The 18,289-nt window shown below is 43.1% G+C and overlaps 1 protein-coding gene across 5 annotated transcripts in view; it reads left to right on the top strand.

The window, feature by feature from the left end:
- Positions 1-18,289, top strand: part of bru1 (bruno 1) — a 756,396-nt gene that overhangs the window by 694,273 nt on the left and 43,834 nt on the right. For all 5 annotated transcript variants that reach the window (XM_065222372.1, XM_065222373.1, XM_065222374.1 and 2 more), the window contains 2 exons: positions 5,582-5,885; positions 16,024-16,188. In XM_065222372.1, the coding sequence (XP_065078444.1) occupies positions 5,582-5,885; positions 16,024-16,188 (469 nt within the window). The remainder of the gene's footprint in view (positions 1-5,581; positions 5,886-16,023; positions 16,189-18,289) is intronic.

Below are 18,289 nucleotides of genomic sequence, written 5' to 3'. Positions count from 1 at the left end.
GCTGGTTATCCGTAATCTTGTTCATTTTCATTTGCCGTTAAATTTTATCGTTGTTTATTCTGCCCCGTTGTCGTGTGTATTAGGTTGTTGCCTTCGGTTGCCGTTAGTTTACACGGCCGTTGAATTGGTTGAATCTGTGGTTATGATGTGGTGAGTATATCCGTTGAGGTGTGGCGTCATTTTTCTGGTCGATTTGATGTTTTTCCCGAAGATCGGCATATTTTGGGCAGGCGCAGAGAAAGTGCTCAACGGACAAAGGGACCCGGCATAGGTCGCACTCTATATGAAAAGATCTGCCGCTCATGTCGTGTAAGATTCTGGTGTGGCCGGTGCGAAGTCGGGATATTATCTTCTGTTCTCTGTGATCAGGGAGTTCCTCCCATCTGTGGATGCATCCCTTGATCTTGCGCAAGAACAGTGTCGTGCGATTATTCCAGATAGATGACCAAGAGTTGTGAAAGACAGAATTGAGCCACAATTTGGTATCGTGGCTGGGGACTTCATTTGCGAAATGGTTCGCTGTTGACCCGGAGGCTGCCAGATGGTCCGCTTCGTCATTCCCCTTTATCCCACAGTGGACAGGTATCCATGCGAAGACAGTGTTAGGCAAGGCATAGTCCTGTACGGCCTGAATCCATGGGTGACGAGAGCGTACAGAAGAGAGAGCAGAGATAACACTGGCTGAGTCCGATAAAATTAGGAGCGGGTTTACTGACGGTGTAGTGGCTGCAATGAATACTGCCGTGGCTTCGGCAGTAAAAACCGAACAAAGATCAGGTATACGATGGGAAGCGCAGAGATTTGGACCAGTTATCCCAATGCCTACGCCTAGGGAACTTTTTGAACCGTCAGTATAGCGAATGCAGTGTCCGCTATATTTCTTGTGCAGCCATTCAGTTCTGAACTTACTCCTAATATGATTGTCTTAACTTCTTGGACCGCAGCGTTGAAGTTCGGATATGGGTGGGAGGTTACAGTTGCAGAATCGATTCAATAATCTGTTGGCCTCTGTGACGAGGGTTGTCTCGTCATTCCTGGATGCCATCTCCATGTGACTCACTGCTCGTTTGCACACCGTGCTGGCATCTACGTGGGCGAAAGGAAGCACCCCCAGCTCCACGCAGGCGGCATCTGCAGGTGTGGAAGGCTACAAACTGGATACGGTTCGGATCGCATTGTTGTATGTAGAGCTCAGTTTATCTATCACAGTGTCAGCTGCTGAACACAGAATTTCAATACCGTAGAGGAGCTTTGATTCCACGATAGCCTTAGAGACTCGTAACCGGATGTCCCTGTTATTGCTGCGATGAGGTTTGGCGAGAGTGCGCAGGAGGACGAGCTTTACAATTTTCTTTGACATCTTTCAGGTGCTCCAAGAAGCTGAGTCGATTGTCAAATCGTACTCCGAGAATCCGGATCGTCTTCTTGTAAGGAATCGGTTGGCTGTTGATTGTGATCGGTTGAAGTGGTGGCCGGTGCCTTGATTTGCAGATGTGAGTTCGCACGCTTTTTACTGCAGGAAGATTGAATCCGACTGAATCGGTCCAACGGACTACGGCGTTTAATGCTGCCTGCTTCTTAGAAGAAGGGGACTTTTACCTGGAACTACTAAGACGATGGAATCTGCGTACACCAGGATATAAATACCTTTTGGTAGCTGGTCGAAAATGCTGTTCAAAGAGGGTCACGGCAAGGACTGACCCTTGTGGTACCCCAGTTTCCTCGCTGACTATCCTCGAGCGGTGATTCCCAATTGTCACTTGGAAGGTTCTTTTCATAAGGAAATTCTGTAGGAAATGCATGATGTTCCCGGAGAGACCTCACTGAGCCAGTTGTTTTAGTATTCCCGGAGTCCACGTCCGGTTGTAGGCTTTGGCCAAGTCGAGAGAGGCGATCTCCACATGTTGATCGTTGTTCATTGCTTCACCTAAGATTTGGCCGAGTGCAGAAAAATAGGTACTAGATTATCGAGATAGCTGTTTTCTTCGAGGAAATCAACCAGGCATCGGTTTACCATTCGTTCTATCACTTTGCAGGCACAGCACGTGAGCGATATAGGACGGAAGGCTCTGGGGAAACACCGTTCTTTGGAATGGGAACTACAAGGCTGTGTATTCATTCTGATGGGAAGGTATTGTCCAGCCAGACCTTATTCAGCAACCTGAGGAAGGCTGTTTTGCCGCTCGGTGGGAGCTGTTTTAGAGTTGGGTATCCAATATCATCAGGACCAGCGGAGTTTCCTTTGCCATTAGCCAGTGCGTGGTTTAGTTCTGCCATGCAGAACGGCTGATTGATGGCTGTCGAACAGGAGTCGTTTGGGATCGTGAAATTTTCCAGCGACTCCATTAATACATTTTTACGTAGGAAGGTGCTTTTATATTGTCGGAGTGCTGATAAATCCTCGAAGTATTCCGCGAGGTTGTTCGCGACTATGCTGGGGTCCCTCGTTATCATGCTCGCATTTTGAATGGCCGGATCTTTTTTTGCCATTCAGTGCGTTCACTCTCGCCCAGATTTCAGCAGGGCTATAATTCGAATAAATGCCGTCGAGGAAGGATTCCCACGATTATTGCAATATGGTCACTTTTTTATGGTTTAAATATCACTAAAGTCACTACTTTTACAACACATACCCACTACCAGCCCTGGAATTGCTAATCAGAATTTGCTGGCTACCATGACATGGAAAACCCCCGGGAAATCAAAATGAAAATTCACTAAATATTCTGATATAAATACCCAGGGAAAATGGATTTAAACCAGTGAAAATCGGGAATTTAAAAATTAAAATTCACTGGCAGAGTGCTGCAGTGAAAATTGCGAAAAACATTGGTGATACAAACGCTTTACATCAATTAAGTAAAATTCTCCCATTACAATTACTTTTAAAGCCACCACCTTCGACACGGTTTACACTTAACCCTTCCTGCAGGAAAAAATACAACGCTGCCCAACCCCCCGGGGGTTGATTTCTATATCCGTAATTTAAGCACCTCGATTATCATTTAATTACGCATGGGGCGTGAATGTTCGCCCTTTGCAGGCATAAAAATATGCAAACATAAAAATTAAAATTGATATTGCCCAACAAAACCGTACGCATCAACCAGATCCGCTGGGCAGCTCCCTAACGAAAAACATAACCCCTCCACCACTAGACCGACCGGCGGCATCGTTCGCCGGAGCAGACCGTTTTCAATTTACTCTTAATTTGCCCCGTCTCGAAATTAAACGCTTCCTCCGAACTGCGAGTGGGTACTCTTTTTCAATTACTGAAATCAATTTCCCAAAATTGCTAACGGCCACGGCGTGGTGGGCCCTTGTCTCTCTTACTTCGCTTCATCCCACTCAGCCGTCGTCGGTGGAATGGATTTTTTTTTATTATTTGCGTTCATCCAATAAAATTTATGAACTCAACAACGATAACAATAGGCGTCTAAATTGTCACGCTTCGTCTGCACACGGATATGATAGCGGGGAACTATAGGTTGTGCGCCGTGTGCATATATCCTTTTCGGTTGAGGGAAAAGCCAGGGATTGTTTGCCTTACACATATCAACAAATTCCATTAAATTAATATAGAAATAAATAATAGATTGCCGACGTCTGGATTGCAGAAAAATAGACAGCGCTGAAAATTGATATTGTTGTGTTGTGGGGTGGCGTGGGCGTAACGTAACCCATGCTATTCATTCAGTGTTAGGAAAATGAACAAATGATAAGTGGAAAATTTAAATGTTGAACTAGGATGGAGGCACTACACCCAAATGCATGTTTGTATGCGAAATCTGTAATAAATCCCCGCATATGCAGATTATGTCTTGTGATCGTCAAACGACTTTTAAAAGAATTTTGTATTTATTTATTTTTTGAACTCATTCTCCCACCTTCTTAATCCATAATCACCTATCCAGAAGGCAAGCCTCCTCCCAATTCTGTTAATGATTACATTTCCATAACAATAAAACTTACATTTTCACGAATTTACTGTGAATACATTTGCGGTTGTCGGTGACAAAGGTTCACTTCCTCAGCCCGAAAAAAACGGCAATAACGAATAATCATAACAAACGATAGCAACCTTACTACGAGCAACAAACACCAATAAAAAATAATAACAATCGTTTTACTCCGCTGTTTTTCCTCATAGATGTCACCGTAGTATGTAGTCTGGTTGGTTCGGCGTCGCGTCGTCGGTTTTTCGATTTGGTGGGTGTAAATCGGCTCTGTCGTCGCCGTCGTCGTCTTCATCGTTCGTTCTCTCGCTGTTGCTTTCACATCGATCGACGACAAGCAACAACAACAACAACACCCATATAGCCATAAACGATTTTCATTGTTATTGATGTTTTGCATATCGTTAAGAAAATGCACGCGGGGCGCTGTGGTGGGTGGTGAGAGGTGAAATTCGATTTAAATATGCCACCGAACACCGTTAACAACGGTGGATATGCTCTTAGTGTTGGGTGGGAAACGTTGAAGTGATGGCCTGGTACGTCCGGCCATCATCACAGACCAACAATTGAAAATAAGGATCCCCAAAACGATGAAATAATGAGTCTGGTGATTATTTTCGGTTCTTTATATTTTCGCTTCTTGAATAACAATCATTGATGGTGCGGCTCTATGAGTGTCGGGAAAGTGCTCGTTATGAGTGTTTTAATGGGATTTGTTATTTCGAGTGGCTGCTGCGCTGCAATCGCGACTGAGTGGTCCGATAAATTTAAATTGCTTCAATATGCTTTACTTTGTAGAAAGTTGCTGATTTCTTATCATTAATCTGAAATTTATTCTGTCTACAAGCTACTTTCATCTTCCACGTGACTTCACTGAGAAATTTAGCGATTTGACTGCCAGAGCAGAAATCCTTTAACACCTTTGAACTCGTCGGCCAAAATCAACAAAATCAACAGAAACGGATGATTACTTTCCCGTTCGGCAGTGATGATGTGCTCAAATTTCGTTCCGTTTCATGTCCGCGGCCACCTAAATTGGTGATGACAGTGGTAAAAAGTTTTCGTCACAAAGTGTCACTCTGGGGAGTGCTTTTTTCGAGCTTCCTTCTTTTCGAGACGCAAGAAAAATAAACACCCGGCCTCGCCCAACAACGACGGAAGCACCAGCGATTAAGAACTGCTGTAACCCTCCTCTATAATCCAACGTGACGGTGAGACGCGACTGGGCATGAAATTAACACGTAGTCGCTTGTTCGAGTAAATTAACGGCTACTGCTAGGGGATGGGAATGATGTTAGCAAACCGAAATTGGTGGGTGATGTCACGGTGGTTCTTCTTTTGGGTGACAAACTTTCACCGTAATTGGGCTATGCAGCAAACAGTTAGGTTTCCTCTACCCTCAAACGGCATATTATCGGATCATCATCAATCACAATCGAACAATCTGCTGTTCCCGCCACTATCAGATTCGTAATTGAAATTCCTCAGAAATGCGCTTCCGTGTTCGGTCGTATGCCATAAATCCTCTAATCAGATAGTAGATGCTCATCTCCGTCATCGACGATGACGGATCGCAGCGTTTCCTAATCAAACATTTACTCATTTGTGTCTCTACCCCATTTCAGTCTCTACACCAGAGCAAAACCATGGAAGGCTGTTCGGCACCGCTGGTGGTGAAATTTGCCGATACGCAAAAGGACAAGGACGCCAAACGGATGCAGCAGATGCAGTCGAACCTGTGGAACATTGCCGGCATCAACCAGCCGATCACGCAGTCGGTAACGCCGATGACCGCACCGGCCACCGGGCACCATCCGAACCCACCGCAGCAGCAGACGCCGTTCCTAGCGGCCGATGCTATCTCACCGGCCTCCCTGACGTTACTGCAGCAGCTGCAGGCGGTGGCTCAGCAGCAGCAGTTTTTGCAAGGTAGGTGTCCGGCGGAATCCTAATTTGTGTGTTCTATTGTGTGTCTCAACATTAACACCTATTCAATTAATTGCGGGAGGGGTATCATTTAAAGTTTCCCTCGGATTACTTTGAGCGTGCTTCGGGAACTTCTATCCAGGGTTCTCTCGGACTACGGTAGGTGTTCTTTGAACTCAATTCGAAGTCTTCTGGAAAAAATCTGGAATCGTCCGGGAATTTTATTTACCTGGAAAAACCTGAAATTAGCAAGGAATTTTCAAATTCCGGGAAATCCTGGAATATGAAAATTACCTTGAAAAAACCCTGGAATTCGACGGCAGAACCGGGAAAAATAAACAAACCTTAATATTAATTGTCAGGCCATAGTTCTAGAATCAATTAGTGAAACAGAGCGAGTTTTTACCTAACCTAAAACTTGCTCTTTTTTCAACACAATGCAAAAGGTACGAAGTTTGGAAGCTCGGATGAAACGAAATCCTGGGGTGCGAGAGAACTTGCAGAAGCATAGTTGAAGACAGCGTTGCCAGGTCATTTTCAGAAAAATCAGGACCAGTTAAAATATAAAATTTGGAAAAATCTGGAATGCTCTAAAAAGTCCTGTTTTTAACATAATGCTATTGAAATCAAACGGATGTGCATTTATCCCGTAAAAATCGGTCAGAATAAATCATCTGGAATTTATTTAAAGTACCAGAATGTTTATGAATTACATGTCTAAATAAATTATATAGGTTAGATTTTGATAAGTTCTTTAGTGGGAATGACACTGATGAAGACTGCACATTGTAGTCGAAATACGTATCTGTCATGGATACCAAAATTAATTAAGTGGAATTAAATGGAAGATAACCTTTTTTGCTGTTTTATTTAGCATTCCGCTAACAACCCAATTTCATTACTTCAAATAACTTGTTAGCATCAAAAATTTAGGAAAAGTATTGGCACTATGTTCAAAAATGTTTAAATATCCTTTACACATAATTTCAAATTTCAGTTAAAATACTGCAGAAAATTTGTTTAAACTGTAACTTTTTTTTTAAAGTATGAGAAGCAAAGAATCCAGCCACTTTTATGAAATGGATTTTTTTTAATAATAGTCGATGCAGTCCTTACTATTTGATGCAGTACCAGAATATGTCTGAAAGATTTTATTAGGAGTGTACCCCATTAGGCATAAATACGTTAGGCATACGGACGTTAGGCATAATGGACGTTAGGCATAAAGTCATTAGGCATAATGGACGTTAGGCATAGAATACCTTGCTGCTGTGCAACTCTAGAAACCTGCTTAACCTGTAAACCTGTAAACAATGCTTAAATTAGGCTTAGCGTTGAATAAAAAATGATACAAGTTAAACAAACATAGTTTGCACAGTTTGGAATCCATTATTTATCATATCATAAGTGACGTATCTACATATTTACTTAGATCCATGATTAGTAGCGATAGTGGTTAAGTAATCATACAATGAAAACTCAGCTTAGTTTTGAACTATATCTTGAAATCAATCGCATCTAGAAATAAAAAAAAATCACACATTTGTTGTAATATATTCTTACACACATATTGCAAAAGTCAAAGAAGAAAAGGTTTTCCTCAAAGAACAGCTCATGAAATAAAGAATGGTGAATTCTGTGATTTTTCATTGAATAACAAAAAAACAGCCAAGGTTGAATAAAATATGATGCCAAAGAACAGCTCATGAAATCAAGAATGGTTATTTCTGTGGTTTTTCATTCAATAACAAAAAAACATACCTCCTACTTCCAGGATTTCCTGCCATACTTTTCGATACAACGATTCTGATTTTGTTGTCATTAGAATGAAAACTAGCGGAACCGTCTGCTGATGTGAGGGAGCGATACTTCCATGAACAGTGACGAGTTGCCGAAACAAACAAGGAACTGTGGCAATCGTACCATCTGTAACCCAATACTTTGCCTGTCCAAGACGTCGTTCATGAGTTCCAAAAATTAAGGCTCTTTCATTATTGTCACCGAAGTCAGCAATCAATAGACGGTCTCCATTATCATCCTTCTGGAATTCATCCGGTAGATTATGCCTAACGTCCTTTATGCCCAACGTCCATTATGCCTATCGTACATTATGCCTAACGTCCGTATGCCTAACGTCGTGCACCCACACATAACACCTAGTAGACCAGCAGGCAATTTTAATTTTATGAAAAATTCACCTGGCTGAAGTGAGAACCAAAACCTCACATGGTGGTACTCACGCACATTTTACCTAAACTACGGGTAATTCCACGCATGACCATTACGAATAATTTTATGCAAAAAAGTTCCCTTTGAATCATCCTAGGATTCCATCATACTTCTTTTCTGGAGTCCCCTAAAATAATCTTGATTATCTCCAAAAAATTTCAACAGCATTCAAGGAGTTCTCAGAAAAACTCTCTTGGTACGCATTATCTCTTGTTATCTTTTAGATATCATTCTAATATTCCATAATTTCCTCAAACTGGTTATAATTCCCAAAAAATTCGCATTATTTTGTCTCCATTTTCTCCCTTAGAATATCGCTAAAAATTTCACACTTCAGAATGACCGCCACACTCTTTCTTAAAATTTAATTAAAATGAACCTCCCTAGAAACCTTGGAAAGAATTCCATTAGAATTATTCTCACGACTCGCATCAGCATACTCATTGTATTCCTCCCAGATTTCCTTACATATGCTCCCAGCAATTCTTTGAATTTGCCATCAACGTATCATCTTAAGAATTTTCTATGATTTCTCTTCCGAGTTATATTTAATTTCTTCACAAAATCGCCAAGCAATTGTTATCAGAGCTATGGAACTCTACTAAGAATAAACTTGAAATCCTCCTATGATTTCACAAGGAATTCACTTCACACTATACTTAAAGTTATGAAATTCTAGGGCAATTCAGAATTCGAAAATAATTCGGACTGCTAACTCAATATTCACAAGTACTTCAAAAATGCCTTTAATTTCAAATTTAATTCTTAAATTAATTCCTCCAAAATCTCAAAAACATACTTCAAAGTCCTGGTAGTTGTCTAGATGCAAAAGCCTTGCTTATTTTTCCAAAGCTCAATTTATTGTTATCCTGGACAGTTTTCGATTTCTCTAAATTAATGAAAATTCCTCCATTTTGAAATTTTGATTTTCTAGTCCAGGATTCCAAAAAATAAATTATAGCCAAAATCAAAACAAAAATTCCAAATAAGAAAGGCCCGATATTTAAAAAAAAATTAGTGGAAATGTTTCAATTTTCATGATTCTGCTACCCATTAACATGCAAAAATGTTGTAACAATTCCATGTACGATGTTGCAATAATTTCCAACGTTGATGACCATTTAATAATTAAAGTAGCAATTTTGACTTATTTTTTTATTTTAGAGAGTAAATCAATTGCAGTGATATTTTTAAAGCAATTTGTTTAAAAAATGTGGGAAAATCTGGAAAATATTTAAAAAATCTGGAAATATACGTGGTCTGTCTGTGTATCTGGCAAGACGACTGAAAATCTGGAAAATCCAGATAAATCTGGAATACTGGCAACGCTGGTTGAAGATGCTAATTTCAAATTACAGACTGTAGTGGTAATTTTTATACGATAGATGGAGTAGATGAAAGCATAGAGTTGATAGTTCCGTTAGAGTACGGCAGTGTGAAGATTGCATATAGATATTAGAATAGCGAGCTAGGACAACTTTTTAAGGAAGGTACAAATCGGTTTTTTCATCTCTCTTTACCAAACTCCCCCTTTGGGAGGGATGGTGAGGGGTGTCAAGCTAGCGATGGATGTCAGAAAGGTGCACGCAAATGGAGGTTTCGAGATACGGAACTGGGTCAGTAACTCGGAGGTAGTCCTGCAGGAGCTTGGAGAGCCAAAGTGTGCGGCGAAGCTGCTGGAGGTGGACAAGTCCTGCGAATTCGAACGAGTCTTGGGGATGTTGTGGGACCCAGAGGGAGATAACTTCATATTCTCGACGAAGATTTGGCAAGACCTTCAGCCATACATTCGGGAAGGTGCTTGGCCAACGAAGAGGATTGCGTTACGGTGTATAATGAGTAAAGGGTGATACGGTCAAAATTTGGTCAATATCAACTTGACGTATTTCTTTCAATTTTGCATTTAAAAAACCTGAACACCCCTCATTTTGAAGGTGTGTGTGTGTAGAATGTTGCTCCTATTTTGATTTTGGAATTCACTCTTCAGTTGTCAAAATGCCGTCCAAGCAAGAAGAGCAGCGTATCAAAATTTTGCTCGCGCATCGCGAAAATCCTAGCTACTCGCACGCAAAGTTGGCAAAATCGCTAAAAGTTGCCAAATCAACCGTTACAAATGTAATTAAAGTGTTTGGGGAACGTTTGTCGACAGCCAGGAAGTCTGGATCGGGGGGAAATCGAAAACCGGAAGCCGCTGAGACGACAAAGAGAGTTGCTGGTAGTTTCAAGCGAAACCCTAACCTCTCTCTCCGAGATGCCGCAAATAAGCTGGGTGTATCGTCAACAACCGTGCATCGAGCCAAAAAACGAGCCGGACTATCGACTTACAAGAAGGTAGTGACTCCAAATCGCGATGATAAACAAAATACGACGGCCAAAGCGCGAACCCGGAGGCTGTACACGACGATGCTGACGAAGTTTGACTGCGTGGTAATGGACGACGAAACCTACGTCAAAGCCGACTACAAGCAGCTTCCGGGACAGGAGTTTTATACGGCAAAAGGAAGGGGAAAGGTAGCAGATGTTTTCAAGCACATGAAACTGTCAAAGTTCGCAAAGAAATATCTGGTTTGGCAAGCCATCTTTACCTGTGGCTTGAAAAGCAGCATTTTCATAGCTTCCGGGACTGTCAACCAAGAAATTTACGTGAAAGAGTGTTTGAATAAACGTCTGCTGCCTTTCCTGAAGAAACACGGTTGTTCCGTACTGTTTTGGCCGGATTTGGCATCTTGCCATTACGGTAAAAAGGCCATGGAGTGGTACGCCGCCAACAACGTGCAGGTGGTTCCCAAGGACAAGAACCCTCCCAACACGCCAGAGCTCAGCCCAATTGAGAAATACTGGGCTATTGTCAACCGGAACCTAAAGAAGACCAAAAAAACTGCTAAGGGCGAGCAGCAGTTCAAGGCAAACTGGCTTTCTGCGGCGAAGAAGGTGGACAAGGTGGCTGTACAAAATCTGATGGCAGGGGTCAAGCGTAAGGCCCGGCAATTCGGATTTGGAAAAGCGGAAGCCTAACTGAATATTTTTCCTGAATTTTATACTAATTGAACTTGAAAAAGAAATTTAATTTGATTTTTTAAATAAACGATTTCACGATTTACACGCGTTTTCCCTTGACCAAATTTTGACCGTATCACCCTTTATGTTCGATCCAAAGCAATTCTTGGCTCCTCTGCTCATACATGGCCACATACTCATGCAGAATTTGTGGCGTAGCGGGATCAAGTGGGACGAAAGACTGACCAAGAAACACTACGAACGGTGGGTGAAATGGACATAGTTATTCCAACTGATCGACGAGATCCGAGTGCCTAGGTGCTAACTGGGCAGACTAGATTCGAAGGCGTACGATACGGTACAGTTGCATGTGTTCACCGATGCTAGCGATGCGGCTTATGGGTGCGTTGCTTATTTCCGATTTGAGGACGGCCGAGTCGTTCATCGAGGCATTGCAGTACCTGTCTACGCCACGAATGGAGCTAGAGGCTGCTGTTCAAGGCGCGCGGCTGATGAAGTCAATCTGCGATAATCATTCCGTTCCTGTTTTGAAGTGGTTCCTGTGGTGCGATTCGTATACTGTGGTGTCGTGGGTGAAGTCCGATCAAAGAAGGTACAAACCGTTCGTTGCCCACCGAATCGGAGAGATTCTCAGCATCCAAACCCTGAAGATTGGCACTGGGTGGGTACAAAGGACAACCCAGCAGACGACCTAGCGAAATGGGGAAAAGGAACGGAAATCAAGTCGGAGAGTCGGTGGTATCGGGGTCCTGTATAAAGCCGAAGCAAAAACGTCCGGTGGTGGAGGTTCAAGAAGAACTACACGCAAGCGTGCTGCTGCATCATATTCTGTTGCCTGAGGGGTTTATGGAGAGGATGCAGCATATTTCTCGGTGGACGGTGATGGTGCGAACGGTAGCAGTAGTGTTCCGCTTTGTGTCCAACTGCCGTCGCCGGATCAAGAAGATGCCGATTGAAGCGTTGCCGAAGCGTTGAGCAAGCTGGAAGTAGAGCGTTTGCAGCAGTCGAGGTACCGTTGCAGCAAGATGAATATATGTCTGCCGAAACTTTGCTGTAGAGGATAGTGCAAGCAGAGAAGTTCGCGGACGAGGTGAAGACACTCGTGAAGAATCGGGATACATCCATAGCTCATGGCGTTTGATGCAAGGTTCCCGATTATACTGCCGAAGGATCACGTGGTGACCAAGAGACTGGTGCCGCATTACCATCGACAGTATGGCCACGGCAGCAGGGAAACGGTAGTGAACGAAATTCGGCAGCGATACTACATCCCTTGTCTACGCGTGTTGGTGGAGCAAGTGATGCGGGAGTGCATGTGGTGCAAGATCCGGAAGGCAGAGCCAACTGTGCCCAGGATGGCACCGCTACCCGAACAGCGATTGGCTGCAAAGATTGATCCGTTTTCAAACGTGGGCATCGATTACTTTGGACCGGTGGAAGAAGGAAGGAGAAAAGATGGGTGGTACTGTTCACGTGCTTAACTTGGAGGTGGCGAACAACCTGACGACGGAGTCATGCAAAATGGCGATTAGGGGGTTTGTGAAGCGGCGCGGCAGTCCGATTGAGATCTTCTCGGACAACGGTACAAATTTCGTCGGTGCCAATCGAGATCTGCTGAAGGAGATCAACGTTGCCTGTGCGGACTGGTGCAAGGACTCGTTGGACGTTCAACCTACCTTCAGCGCCACTTATGGGAGACGCTTGAGAGAGAGGTGCGGTCGGTAAAAGAGGCACTGCATGTCTTCACGGATGGTCGGAAGCTGACGGATGAGATCCTGTAGACTGCACTGATCGACGCTCAGAACCTGGTCAACTCACGTCCACTTACGTACGTGTCAACCAACGTGAGGGAAGACAAAGAAGCGCTAACACCGAATCACGTCCTGTTCTTGGTCCGTCGAGGATTCCGGTGGATTTGGCTGATACGTTGCGGAGCAGCTATAGTCGAGCGCAGCAGTTAGTGGATGGATTTTGGGATCGTTGGCAGCGGGAATATCGAAGCTAGTCGTTTTGGAGATCGAGGTGGAAAATAGTAATCCGCGTACTGTTCCCGAGTGAATCAGCGACAGGGCTTACGGGTGGGGGAATGTTGCCGTCGGTAAAAACGAGCGCCCAGCAGCGAAAGGGTTTTTTTTTACGGCGAAAGTAGCATCCAGTTGCTAATGGACGAAGACTGTGAACCCGCCCTTTAACTGACAGTTTTCGACGGCAGAAGATGATCCAAATAAAGACACGCATACATGCGTATCGCAATTTGTTATTGTTGACATTGAAGAAAAGAAGATCGATCGAGATGGTGAAAGTTTTCATTTTGGAAATTAGATTAGTAATTTCACTAGTGATCGTATAGTAGAATAAGTGTGAAGTCGATTTTGTATGTGTAATAGTTTATAAAAATATTGTGAAAGTAATATTTGGTGTTTTGTAGATTTCGTCAGCTGATTGTTGGTCGACGTTAGGTTTGTTTATTGTTCTGCGCTCACGATTGTTCGAGCTATTTACCGTAAGTTTGTGTTAAGAAATTAATTAAACAGAACATCAATAGCAATTACACCAACATAGGGCCTAGATCCGAGTGCACCAGTGTTGCCGAGAAATGTAGATTGCATAGTAGGAGGAAACTGAATTTAAGTTGTTTTTTGTACGAATCCATTATTTGTTATGAATTTATGTAATTAAATTTTAGTTTGAGTACCGGTGAAGCCGTGCTTTTTAAAATCATTTTCATTGCTTGATCCAAACGGACTGCGAGCAACAATCAATCCACTTTTGGAAACAAGTATTGTTTAAGAACGCCTTCAAGATTAAAGCACGTTCTAAACAAAAATTATCTCCCCTTACTAACCCTGGTTACGTGGTATAACTAATTTCATTTCCTCCCACCAAAAAAAAATACCGATAGCAGCTGATTGTCCCGTCCTGTTCATTTGGTTCCAAAATTTCCCTCGTCGAAATGGTAAAAGGACACGCTTTAATGGGCGAATCGTGCTTGGACATTGAGCCCCTTGTTGTTGTCCGTCCGTATGTGTATGTGTGTGTGTTTGTGGCTGTTGTAAGCAGCGCGACACCGTTTTTGCGGTTCGACGGGTACAAACCTCTGAATGGCGTTTGTCGGTGGCCTTCTAATTGAATCACGGAAAGGTGATTAGACTTTTAGATAACAGTAGCCGCTGCTTGTGTTCGGGTTGGTTGGTCGGGTGGTTGATATATAGATTAAGTGCCCCGCTTGCAGTTGCTCATTCCACCCGAGGTCGATTGGGCTTCAAGCAAATCGATAAAATCGGTGCCAGCAGTGGATGGATATGGAGCGGACGTTCCAAATACGAATGAAGTTGAATTCTGTGGAACGCTTCCAATCCAACACCTTTCAGAAGAGGAAAATCACTTATCGCAAAGTAACATCGATTCGGTCGCCCGCCGTCGAAAAGCAAGATTAAAATTAATTAGTCTAAATTACTTTTCTACGCCGGGACGGTCGAGTACCACCTACCATATCTGTAGCTGTTCGACTCCGTCGTCCTTATTTTTAGGGTTGAGATTGAAATCCTGCTTTGTTCGAAACGCATCTTCCATCCACAGGAAAGGAAACCGCAGAATGCATTCCGCCTTCGCGGCTGCTGGCGTACCTAATGATGCTAATTACCAGCATTGATTCGATTTTCGTGTAATCACGTTAATGTATCTTAATGGGATTTTCTTGTGCCGGTGTTCTCTTTCAATTGCGGCGATAATGGTTTGGTTTGTGACTTTTCGAAGTGCTTACCTTCTGTCGTTTATCCTTACACTAAGCCGGGGATTACTAACAGTCAGTCAGTCATGAGATGGCTAGTTCTAATTTTGATAAATAATCCCAATGAAAGTGAATCCTTATCAAAAGTATGTCATCCTTCATCTCAGTAAATCCCACGAAAATTTATTTCGTTCATTACCGAAAGCGTAGAGCCATATCCTGTTCCTTGTTCTAATCACCCGTAGCGTGAACTGACCAACCAAACGCGAACCTAATCCGCCTTCACCAAAGCCATGCCGTGCCAAGGTCCGGAACAAATTGCCCTTTGGAAACAAAAAAGCCATTACTCACCACGCTATTAATTGTGTAACTCGCTCGGACAAACTTTCCCCTCCAGGGGATTGCTCTTGAGTCACCTCCTTCCCGCGTTTCTCTGTTTCGCCAAGAAAGTTCTGCACCGAGCCAACCCAACGCAGCAGCACCAAAGCCTAAATGGGAATTAGGAATGATTTACTACCATTATAAACCGTCCGTCAGAGCTGATTTTTTCGCATTTTCTTGGTAGCTTCTCCTGCCAGAGCTCGGCTGGCGTGTGCTTGGGAAAAAGTGGCCACAGGCAGCCGTGCCACCACCACTAAACTAACCGGTCGGTGTGCTGTAGGTGACAAATTACACATCGGTCAATCGTTTGCGGGCAGGCTCGTAAATAGTCTTTTTCTCGGTATCGTACTCCTTGGCTGGCGTGCCAAGGGAAGGAAGAACCGTTGTCACGCACCATCGTTATAAAAGTGACGATTTTTTGTCGCCTAGAAAAACCGTTACTCTCACTATAGAGTAGAATTTTGCTTTCTTATGTGTGCTTCCTGTCTGGCCTGTAGCGAGTGCAGCATACATACATACATCCTTTCCATCGAGACAGGCATTTATACTGATGAAGATGAATGAACCAATAGAGAACGGAACAAACAGCTTACATGTCCTAACCCGGACAGGCCAGTTACAGTGGCGGTGGCCATATCCTCAATCACACTTCACGCACCCACTAGATGAGACTGGAGTCAAAATTGGCTAGCAATTTATCTTATTTATTTACGCACACCGTTCGGGGACTGTCCTTCCGCACTACAGTCACGGTTTTATTTGCTCTCTCTCTCTCTTTTCCAGGTCTCGGAGCTCAGACTGACTCGACGACGGCAGCAGCCGCGGCCGGACTGTTGAGCCCACTGTCGATGCAGAACCTGGTAACGCTGGCGGCCATGACGCAACCATCGCTTCAGGCTGCCGCCGCCCAGACACCCACCGCCATGTCCAACGCAGCGACCTCACTGTGTAAGTATACGTGGGATGGTTTGGTTCGTTTGTTTTGATTTCTTTTCACTGTCTAGGGTTTTCGAGACTAACTTTTTCCCTCAAGATGTACCCCGATGTTGTCTCTGTCTTGTCTTGTATGTACTTGTACATGGAAAGGTCACCGTTGGGTCTTGTCCTGCTACTGTATCGCACATTGTTCGAGTGGAAGGAATGCGAATTTTAACTAAACTACTTCCACTGCGGATTTTAAGGTGAAGCCTCAGGTTGCCTAGTCAGTCTGATTCGATTCTCGATCCGATCGAGGAAATCTTTCGGGTTGAACATTTTCTCGACTTCCCTCGGCATAGAATATGGTTGTGCTTTCTACATAATATACAAATTATAATACAAAGGTTGGCATGGAAAGGCTCGAATAATAACTGTGGAAGTGCCACTAGAACACTACGTTAACGAAGGTCCCTGTGAGAAAGACTAGCTATGTAAGTCTTTTGCCAAAATTGAGCCCCAAGGATGTTGTTTACCCCCTGACGATAATAGGATAAGGTATTGCCAAAGTCGACATTTCCCCTATATTTTTTTGACGTGGACTACGTCTGTCTATATGGGGGTACACTTTGCGAAAACCGAAAATGGAACATGTAACGAAATTATGAAAGATTATGAACGTTAATAACAAAGCTGCCCCTGGACCAATTTCAATAATTTTATTACTAATCGATCAGAAATATGTCTACGCATCGGTTAAAATTAAGAACTTATCATTTTTCAAAATGTCACTACTGAAAATTACACGAACGCTATCCCTTAGTTTTTTTTTTAATATGCAATTTGAGATTTTTTAAGTTTTTATTTAATTTTCATTTGTTTTCCAAAATACACCAATATGTTATTCCGTGTATTTTTTTTCTAAAAAGACACAATACTTCTACACAACTTTGCCGAAGACACCATCTGGATCAAACAAATCGTTCTGGAGATATGTCTTTTTGTATTTATGCGTGTCATTTTTTTTCATAGGTCCTTTTCAAAAGTTAGTTGCGTAAAAACTCATTAAACAACTGTGTGAAATTACAAGTAATTCTAAAAATATCGATTCGGAACGATTTGCGATTCTGTGTGGAACTGAGGTTTCCCGATGCACGAAGCTTCCTCGCCGAGCTGCTCACGGTTTTCGATGCAGTTTTCATTGAATGCCGATTGACCGGTCGATTTAATCTTTTTCAGCTCTTTTTCGGTGGTCGCGCATCATGAGTACCCTTGAAACCGGATTTCACCTTCGTTATTCGCCTTTTCCGGCTCATTTTCCCTTCCAAAGCTGACACATTGAACCGTTTATTGCACGTGTACCGCACGCTCCCGTACAACTGATTTAATCGAAACAAACTGACGCTAGCGTCACCTGGTGAGAGAAAAGGGTAATTTTATTCCTCTAAACGATAGATAAGTTAAGAGCTGAACACAATGATAGCGGCATGACGGCATAGCGGCAAGCGCAAAAGCGGCATTGTACTTAAACTCGTGAAGTGCTCAATGTTTTCAGATGTATTTTTTGTAATTTTGAATTAACCAGAAACTTCAAGACGTGAACCAAATAATCATCCAAGGTAGTAAGTAAGTTGCCATAAAAATTTTGGCCACATCCGGGCATGTTCTGGGTACCCCCGAGGAAGTGGCCAGTTTCTTTTTGAACCAACACCCTCATGTGACACATCAAACTACATCTGAATTCAAACATAAGATCATTGGTAACCATATTAAGTACCCAGGACCACGTTGGCCACATCCAGACATGTTTCGGTTAGCCTCGGGGAAGGGGTTAGATTCTTCTTGACCCAACACCCTCATGCGACATATCAAATTACATGAGAATTCAAAAATATGGCCATTGTTGTCCATATTAAGTACTGAAGACCACGTTGGCCATATCCGAACATGTTCCAGATACCCCCGGAGAAGTGAAACTTGCACCTACATCCTCATGTGATACATCAAACTACATGGGAATTCAAAAATAAGAAAATTGGTGGCCATATTAAGTACTGAGGACCACGCTGGCCAGACATGTTCCGGGTGCTCCCGGGGAGTTCCATAAATTTCCCGAAATTTTCCTGAGGACAAT

Source organism: Ochlerotatus camptorhynchus, unplaced genomic scaffold, assembly GCF_037179485.1.
Source record: "Ochlerotatus camptorhynchus isolate MF236.1 unplaced genomic scaffold, CSIRO-AGI_Acam_v1.1 ptg000167l, whole genome shotgun sequence".
Classification (NCBI taxonomy): Eukaryota; Metazoa; Arthropoda; class Insecta; order Diptera; family Culicidae; genus Ochlerotatus; species Ochlerotatus camptorhynchus.
The sequence above is the reverse complement of the archived record's forward strand: the minus strand, read 5'-3'. Positions and strand labels throughout refer to the sequence as shown.